This window comes from Peromyscus leucopus, chromosome 12 (assembly GCF_004664715.2).
Source record: "Peromyscus leucopus breed LL Stock chromosome 12, UCI_PerLeu_2.1, whole genome shotgun sequence".
NCBI lineage: Eukaryota > Metazoa > Chordata > Mammalia > Rodentia > Cricetidae > Peromyscus > Peromyscus leucopus.
The window spans coordinates 65,545,802-65,555,663 of record NC_051073.1 but is presented as its reverse complement, the minus strand read 5'-3'; the positions used below and the strand labels follow the sequence as shown (position 1 = coordinate 65,555,663).

At 42.0% G+C, this 9,862-nt stretch overlaps 1 protein-coding gene across 1 annotated transcript in view; it reads right to left on the bottom strand.

Annotated features, from left to right (window-relative positions):
* Positions 1 to 938: 938 nt before the first annotated feature.
* The window catches only part of Atp13a3 (ATPase 13A3), an 86,616-nt gene continuing 77,692 nt past the window's right edge, over positions 939 to 9,862 (bottom strand). The window contains 1 exon segment of the mRNA XM_028861218.2: positions 939 to 4,365. Coding sequence (XP_028717051.1) covers positions 4,168 to 4,365 — 198 coding nt within the window. The 3' untranslated portion in view covers positions 939 to 4,167.

Sequence of the window (9,862 nt, the reverse complement as noted above, 5' to 3'; positions counted from 1 at the left end):
ATTCATGCATCTATAATACCTTTACCAGATTTCACTAATTTCATAGCACTCTTTCTTTGACCTACTACTTTACCTACTTGGAAAGGTCTTTGTTATGTACAACGCCGAGGACAATGTTAAATGTATTTCACCCCTTTATGTTATGAAGTCCAGCCATAAAGGATAGACAACCAATATAATGCTATTAATCAGTTTTCTGGTGCTGTGATACAAAACACCAGATGAAAGAACAACCTTGTGGAGAAAGAGTTTATTTGCACTTTTAAAACATATCCTTGTCATAGGAGGGGGTCCATCATGAAGAGAAAAAAGTAGTGGGGGGGGGAGGCAGAAACCCCAATGACCAGAAGAGAAAATCTGAGGTCAGAAAAAACTAGAAGCAAAGGCCCAGAATGGCCCCGATGACTTGAGGCCGATATCTGCCCCTTTATTGGCACTCACGCTTTCTACTAAAAGACTGAAAATTCTAATTAGTGCTCAGCGCCAAGCACGGGCTGGCTATCTTATAAGTACATTCAGCCAATCGACGGCCCCCCCCCCCTCATCCGTACGCACCTGGGCAATAAAGGCCAGCAGGGCTGCTTCTCGGGACCCTCTATCTAGTTCTCCCATCCTTGTTCCTCAAGGGCTCCTTTGGGTGCCCAAGGCACACTACACTGATAGTGGTGTTGACTGATCCCAAAGGATAGATTAGGTCTCAAGCATTATTTCAGCATTTCCTCCACTCCCCCACCCCCCACATTTACCACGTGTCTGTTGTGTGTAACTGCTGTACTTCCTTCCCTAAGGCAGTTACAGGCCCAAGGGTCATTTGGAAACACTGTAGTTATTCCAAGTTAGGGAGACCAAAAAAAAAAAAAAAAAAAAAGTAGTAGATCCCAAGAGAGCTACATTCACATAACTAAAAATCAAACAAGTGTGTAAAGACCCAGGAAAAATTTGATTCATTAAAATTTTTATTTTGAATAGCTTCAATCAAAAAGATTTCATAAGGCTATTTACAATGCTGAATGTACAATTATGAATATCTACCTTTTTGACAACAGGGTACCATTCTTGAGCAGCAATACAATTTTAAAAATATAAAGATGTGGTATCATTTCTGATATATAAAGTTACTTAAAAAAATCCACGGTCTTAGGGAATTCACAAATCATAACAGGAAGTAACTTTTATTAATTTCATGTGCACATAATTACCAAATTGTAATACATTAAAAATACGTGTAAATGCCCAGACTGTACAAAAGTTAATCCCTATCTTGTTAAAAGTTCCCAGTAACCTCCCACCATAAATATACAAAACCCTTTTCTTTGACACACCAAAACTGCATGCATGAAATTAGATGTTCTCTAAAGCCTGAAGTTGCCCTCACTGCATATGAGCTGCTGCTGCTGCTTCTGGAGCAGGTTTTAAATGTATGTATCATGTATGTTATGTATGCATGTGTGTATGTGGGTGTGTGTGCGCATACACACAGAGACATGACAGATCATTCACCATGCCCTTGAAACTGCGCAGCACTTTCACCAGCATGGGAAACATACAGGGTGTAGAAACGGTGCAATCTGGCAGGCTCTCGAGCGTCAGGCTCGGAAACGGCTAAGTGTCATCGGTCTGTGGCTGGTCTCGCCAACGCCGCTCTCACCCCAGCACTATCTATCTGCAGCCCTGCTCTACAGCAGGCAGTGCTAGAAGACAGAAAACAGTTACCACCATTTGTTTGTATCTGAGGAGGAAAATGACTTGAAACAACCCTGAGGGAGACCCACATTAAAAAATCTTATTTATTTAAAAAGTTAAAAAGTTACATATCATTATTTAACAATTACTTTCCCGGACATTTCTGTCCTTTAAGTATGTGCATAAATAAAATTTAAATCAGCAATATTATCAATCTTAATACATCAAAATAATATATGTACAGATTTTAAAATCTAGGTCTGTATATACTCAAATAATTTAATGTAAAATTCAGAACCCAAATCTCTATATAACAGTGACCTACAGAAGACTCTGTCTACCTACGGCACTAAGCAGGACCCATGTCTGGACTCACAGACATTCCTCACACAACATCCTCACTGGAATAACCTACCCTGTCTATGTTCAAATCTAACTTCCTACAAATGCTTTCTCTCACCTACATAAAACCTTGTTCCTTTGCAAACAATATGGACAGATGTGATATAAACCCTTATCAACTCTAAATATTAAAAGGGATATGTGTCAAAAATAGCCTTTTATGATCATTCTCTTGAGGATGTTAAATACAATTAATATTGGGTTTCTAAGCTGCAGTTAGCAATTAATTATATGCTTCAGCATTTAAACCAAAGAGTAAGACTTAACGATCCAGAAAAATCACTAAAGAATAACATGAGCATTATTTGAAATGAACACGGACAGTATAAAACAATAGAGGATAAGTAACTATAGAAAATAGTGCTAATTCACAGCTGAAGAGGTCTAAGATGCATAGCTTCATAGAATCATTCATGGGACAATTGTTCTTATCATGTAACATATAATAATATCATACATTTTGTTGGAAAAATTTGATTATGTATTTTGCAAGAATCACCAGTGGCAATAGCAGTAACAGTGATCCTGAGAGAATAATTTACATTTTTTTTCTACAATTATCAAACATCATTCAGGTCTCTGCAACACATAAGAAAAAAAAAAATGGTTCCACAAATCTGGGTAATGTGGTAAACTGGTAAGTACATACTGGGACAGTAATCATCAACTGGGAATGGAAAGCATACACACGTGGTTAGTTAAGAACGAACATAGAATAACATCACACTGTCTCACTAATTTAGAGTCCATCTTTATAGCAATGCCAGCTTCCCATGCTTATCATAACTGTGGGCATTGCCAAACTGCCAGGTCCTACCTAGGAAGGCATTGTGGATATTCCTTGAGAAATGAACATTAATCAGACAAAACACAAGTGTGAAAAATGCTTCCTACATTTCTTTTGGCTCAATAAATGTGTATACTTTATTTTCTCAAGCTCACTTGTAACAAAACAGGTATGTGCTGACCTCTGGTGCCACCTAATGGCATAAAACAAGCTCTACTCAAGTTCACACTGCTTTGTAAAAGTCAAACTCAATATTCATTATTCTTTTAATCCTCATTATCCAAAGGAGAGACATATACCAAGGCTAAGCTCTAACTAACAAAACAGTATTATCCAATTCCTTTAAGTTAAAAAACAAACAGATAATGAAAAAGCATGTAGAATGGTAAGAATCCTGAAAGAAAAACAAACAACAGGTATGAAGAGCTACGAGGTCACCACCAAGGAAATGACCGTTGCTCTCTGCATTCATGGATTCTGAGACAGGACTTTACTATCTACTCTAGGCTATCCTTGGACTAAGAACAGTCCTCCTGCCTCAGCCTCCTGTGTAGGAGGAGTACAGGCCTGCACCACCATGCCTGGCTCAGAAATAAACTTTTCTAGTAAAAAAGTTCTTCGTTGAATGAGGCAAACTGGACTGCTGACGTCAGACACAGCGTGAGAGAGACCCCAAAGGTTAGGAAGGACAGAGTCGGCGGTGAAGCACCTTGCTGGCTAGAAAGTGACGACACCCAGGCAGTCTACACAGAGACTATAAACCAGAGGTGGAAATGACCTGAGCTGCTCTACCAAGAGTAACACAAACACTCCTACCCCCAGGTCAAAGGGAACTGGTGTATGTTTAACACAGAACTCTCTGGGAGAAACATTGGAATCAAAATAGATTTTCAACCTATTTTCACCAAAGGCTAATCACAATTAACAATCATATTATTTTTACCAATTCCAATATTAGGGCCTACATAAAAAAGAAACTTGCTAATAAGGGGGTTTGTGAAAATTAAATTTAAAGAGGCAAACTAGTGTCAAAAGCTGAAATCTAAAAACCCAACACAGTTCTCTCACACCCAATCTAAAGTGTCTATCACATTACGTTACTGCATGAAGATCTAGGCAGACTGATAGTTAATAACTGTGAGGCAAATGCCATTTTACTGCTTTTGTTTTTTAATCAACTACTGTATTATGAGAGGGCTATCCACTGGAACAGTGCCGTTCAGACACCCAGCGTCAGAAGAGCCGGGCACACCCCTGAATACTGACTGTCACTAGCACAGCAGAGACGGCCTCTGCTATGTGATGGTGCTGATCTGACATGATCCGTTCTCCTTTACTACAGTTTTGGCTTCCGTCGTTGTCTGAGGCTTAGGCGGCCATTCAGGATCAACTGAGAGCTCCTGCGCCAGGTACATGTATTTTGCCTTTGGTGTCTTCTTTCTACAGCTTAGGGCCCAGGACAAGCAGCATTTCCCCCATCGATCCACTGACTCCTAGGAAAGGAAAAACATCCCGAGTAAGGGCTCAATTGTTACAGCATGCTCTGAGCATAGAACAAGAAGAAATAACTTCTGAATGCAACAAATAACTAGGAAAAAGTTCATGCAAAAAAGGTCAGCTTTCAATTTAGGAACAGTCTTGTGCACACATCCTCTTGTGTACTTACTATCTCATTTAAGTAGCTTTCTCTAGCAGAAAACACCCGGGATGAGTAACTCATAAGTACTCAGAAGATAGTTTCATTATCTAATTTGGAAATCCTCATATCCTATCTCAAATTTATTTTTTAATGTATTATTGATACCCACCAATCACTTTTAAAAGAAAGGAATCACTGAAAGCTAACACTGTTACCGATAATATCGCTTTCAAAACACAAAGCATGAAGTAAACACCATGGAGTGAAAACCAGAATCTCACTGTCACATTTAAAACTGCATCTCTGGGGGCTGGAGGGATGGGTCAGGGGTTAAGAGCACTGGCTGCTCTTCCAGAGGTCCTGAGTTCAATTCCCAGCACCCACATGATGGCTCACAACCATCTGTAATGAGATCTGGAGCCCTCTTCTGGTGTACAGACATAGATCCGTGATAAATAAAGCAATCTTTAAGACAAACACACACACACTGCATCTCTGGCCAGGCATGGGGGCATATACCTGCAACCCCAGGGTGGGCGCTGCAGCGGTTTGTTGTCAAGCTGACACAGGCCAGAGTCGTACGGGAAGAGGGAACCTCAACTGAGAGAATGCCTCCAGCAGACTGGCCTGTAGGCAAGTCTCATGTGGGAGGGACCAGACCACTGGGTGTTGTCTAAGAAAGCAAGTTGAGCAAGCCCTGGGGAACAAGGCAGTAAGCAATGTTCCTCCATGGCCTCTGCTTCAGGTCCTGCCTTGGCTTCCCCTGATAACAGACTGTAACCCGTAAGCCAAATAAGCCCTTTCCTCCCCAAGTCACATCAGTCATGGTATTTTATCACAGCAAGAAAAGCCTAACTCGCACAGCTCCACAATAAGACTGTTTTTAAAAAACAAGTACCACCATATCCTCACTGACAGAAAACTACTTTCACCGAAGTTTCCCTTGGTGTTCCACAAGCAAGTGCTGGGCTCAAGAGATGGCTCAGTCATTAAGAGAAGCAACTGCTCTTTCAGAGGACCCAAGTTCAATTCCCAGCACACACATAGCAGCTCACAACCATCTGTAATTTCAGTTCCAAGAGCTCTAATACCCTCTTCTGTCCTCCACAGGTACTGCACATACATGGTGCAGACATACATGCAGGCAAAACACCAATACACAGAATAAAAATAAGCTGAGACCATTGTGATCAATCATGATGTTACTGTTGAATATGACCTTAGATATGACCTTGGAGAACAGGAAGGCAAAGTTCTTGAAGAAAAATAAACAGAACAGTTTCAAGTGAAGTTTGAATTAATCTAAATGACTCGTTTCACCTCTGAAAACAGACCATAAATTACTTGGTTATTGCTTCTCCCAAGGAAAATTTAAATCCTAGATCATTCTTCTGCCAAACAACAATGAGCCAATCCACACTGGGCTCTAACCTCAATGGAAGCCATCCTACAAAATGGAAATACAAATATGAACATCCAAAGTACCCACAGCCAAGAAAGGCAATGTGTTATAAATACATACTTGAAACATGCTTCTTAACTGGCCAGGCATGTGTAGTCCCTACAATCCTAGCACTTGGGGGAGGAGGGGGAGGCAAGAGATGATTTGGGGGCTCACCACCAAGCTGAGCTAAACAGCGGGTTTGGAGCTAGTTTAAGCTACAAAGTGATACCTCTATCTCAACAGATTGGTCCAGCAATCAATTAAGGCAAGTAGCAGCCAATGGGAAGGACCAAAAGTACTTCAACACAAAAGCTCTAAAAACTGTAATTCCTGGTGCTTCTCTCACTACAGTGAGAAAACCATCAGTAACACTGCCTCTCTTCTTCAGTAAGTAGATATAACACTGAGCTGCATCACTCCTAAGGATTTAAAGGCAAAACTGTAGTCACAGATAAGTTATATTACATCCTAGGGAAAACTAAAAGATTGGAAGATTATTCATCCAGTAACCTCTGTTACCATCACAATGAAAGTTATGAGCTGTGCATGGTGGCACTAGCCTGTAATATCAGTATACAGGGCAGAGGCAGGAGGATCTTCAGAAGTTTGAGGCTGGCATGGTCTACATCGTGAGTTCAAGGTCAGCCAGTGTTATACAGTGAGATCTTGCATCCAAAACAAAACAAAACAAAACAAAAAAAAAAAAAAAAGAGGAAAGCCCCAGGTAGGGGTTACAGGTGTGATATTACATTATTCTCTTTTTTAAAGAGTTTCATGACAAATCACTGTGTATTAGTATCCAATAGTCACCATGCACAGGACCACAACGGTCACTGAGACGACACTCACTCCGACATTGTACTGCTTCCCCAGTGCTTGGACTCCCCACCCAAGTGTGGCAGAGACCACTGTTCCTAAATATGGAAGCTGCTGTCGCTTTCATTTACTGCAGCATTGCTAGAGCATCACAGAGGGACACGTCGTGCTTGTCTACAGATGAGTCCTTTGGGAAGGGGACGCACAACAGGCAAAAAGCCCCAGTAACAGAATTGGAGACACACACATTCCCCTCTAAATTCACTGTTCTACACCCGTGGAAACAAAGGCAAGCAATATAATTAAAGCAAATCACAAAAGGCATTATAACTGCAGATTTCTTTTAACATTTTGGGATATATTATATATACATAGATATTCACGTTTAAAACAATGAATATTCATTGTGCATCAAGTCACAAGGAAGACCTGAGATTTCCCCTACTCCACCATAATTAGAAACATGTTTGCTCCTGTACCCTTATCTCCCCCAAATGTCACAAACAAACAAACACATAAATGTAGCACACACATCCTCAAACAACACAACCGACTGGAAGAGAAAACTGAAGGCTACAGTCACCACAGAGTGAGAAATCAGGAGAGGGAGGACGACAGCAAGGGGACAGCCAGTCAATGGGGAACACAGAGCGTATCTAGTCACGGGGCTTAGAGTGAGCATTTGGATCTCCCCAACACAGAGGTTCAGTCCCTGCAGCAGAACACTGGATCCTTGTATTTAGTTAATTTGGGATGGTTAACATGGCCAAAAATAGAATCTCCAAGACAACAAGAGCAAGAGTACCGCAGGTCAACAGGGAAACCACACAGAACGTTTATAAAGATCTGCAGTCACTCTTGCTTCTAAGACATTCCAAGTTGCTCATTCTAATGCCCGGCTCTTTATGGCTAGCAGTCATTCAGGAAGCATTCTTCATGCACGGCATGTATTGTGGTATTCATAAATCTTCTTCCACATCAATCCGCAATATAAAACAAATACAATCCAAACTAGCAATTTAAGTAAGTTCAAATGGTATTTTCAAAGTTTTTTTTAAGTTGCATAATGGCTACAGTTCACAGATTTTCTTCACTAAAGATAAAACGTATCAGGTACATAACCTCAACAGGGTCACAGTGCACAACAGCGTGATTCTAGTTCTCTCGCGACTTTCAAATGCAACCACCTCAGTTTAGTGTGGAGCCTACAGCTGGGAACTAACTCAGAGTGCCCCTGAGTACGGCAAGGAAAGCAAGGGCTGTTCTTTCTCTGACACCAACACAAAACTGGGGGGCTGCAGTCTGGGCTTTCACGGGCTTCTCAGTCAGGCAGTGCAGGGCAGGGACTGTGGGAGAACCACTGCACCACACAGCACGAGGCTGGAGGAGCCTGGTGCCGCCAGCCGTCTCTGCTTCCTCCTCCCTCAGCAGGGCTTCTACTTCAGCAAGGGGGAGACCCTGAGCCACACAATTCTCTTTGGCAGGGGTGGTTGTCTATGTACCACAGGCATTTCTTTACCAGCCCCAATGGCCTCTACCCACCCTACATGTCAACAACAACCTCTCCCTTATTTCTGATAACCAAAAGTGTCTACAGCCACTGCCAAGTGGTCCCTGATGGGGGAGGGGAGGGGAGGTAGACAGAGTTGCCCCTGATGGAGGAGAAACTACGCATTACTTACACACAGAAGCATCACTAGAGGAAACTTAATCTTTATGCATTAATATAAGGACTCTCCTTTTCTAAAAGTAAAACTCCAAAAAGTGCTTTCTTAAAACCACAGAACTAAGGCCAAAATCCTTGTCTACCCAATGATATCCAAAATGGGTCAATTCGCAAGAATGCTGAGCTCACATGCTAATGGACTGTGTCTTTGTTCCTGAGGTGGAACTTCACATGAAATAAAAACTTTTAAAAATTAAGAATCAATATTTAGAAATTTTAAAGAAAAAAGACAGTAAGTAGTAAAGAACAAATATATAGCCATTTTATTGTGCCATTCTTTGAACTGGACAGGGTGGCAATGAATCCCAGCACTCAGGAGGCAGAGGTAAACAGATCTCTGAGTTTGAGGCCAGCCTGGTCTACAGACTGAGTTCCAGGACAACCAGGGCTACAAAGAGAAACCCTGTCTCCAAAAACCAAAACCAAAAAGCATTTTATAGGGGACTTATAAGACTCATTTGACTAAATAAGCAAATAAGCTCCTCTTTAGAACATGCCCGCACTTCCTATTTAGACAAGGTTAGCGATCTCTTTGGAGAGGTCAAAATCTGCATGTTTCCCTAGGCCCGTGCCTTTCCCATACTACTATTTCACAGGAGAAGGGCGACCTGAGACAGTCTGACCTTCTGAAATAATGTACTGATAGTTATGTCATTATCACCAAGGAGACTCAGCTGAAGGACCTGAGCCCCACGGTTCTTTCTGGTCTTGCCCACTACTAGTGACAGACAGCATGACACTGCTTTGAGGAAGAAGAACTGGAGTTGACCTCAGACCGTGCTGTCACTGCAGCCACTGTCAGTCACCATAAGCACAGAGCACAGAGTGGCCCTCTCCATCTCATTCAGCAAGGCCAGCATCAAACCTGGATCTCAGGCCTGCTTAATCCCCAACACAAAACTCGGGAGGTCACCATAGGTGAAAGGGGATGACAGTGAGTTAATGGTCTAAGTCAGGAATGTCAGCCGATCCTTGAACACGTATTAGCAAGGCCCATCACCACACTACAAAGAGCAATGGGTCACGGGTTCCAATGCACGACAATCGATCTTTGACTCTCTGATCTTCTACTGCAGCCTCTCGTGGGCTGGGACTGTGTGTTGCAACCCCTGGCAAGGTGAGCTGTTGAATGCTCCAGTTCTCGTGGGGCTGACTGAATGGCAGCCGCCTACAGACTAAGTCTAACCTGGACATTCTGTCAAGAGCTCTCCCGGAACATCCTCACACTAACTAACAGATCTATTCATCTGTTTCTCTTTCCTTTTGCCAGAGCTTTGTGCTACCTGAGAAATCACAGGCTATTTCACTGTCTTTCAAAGCCCTCACCACTGCTTACACAGAAATGAGCAAATACTTTTCTGAATG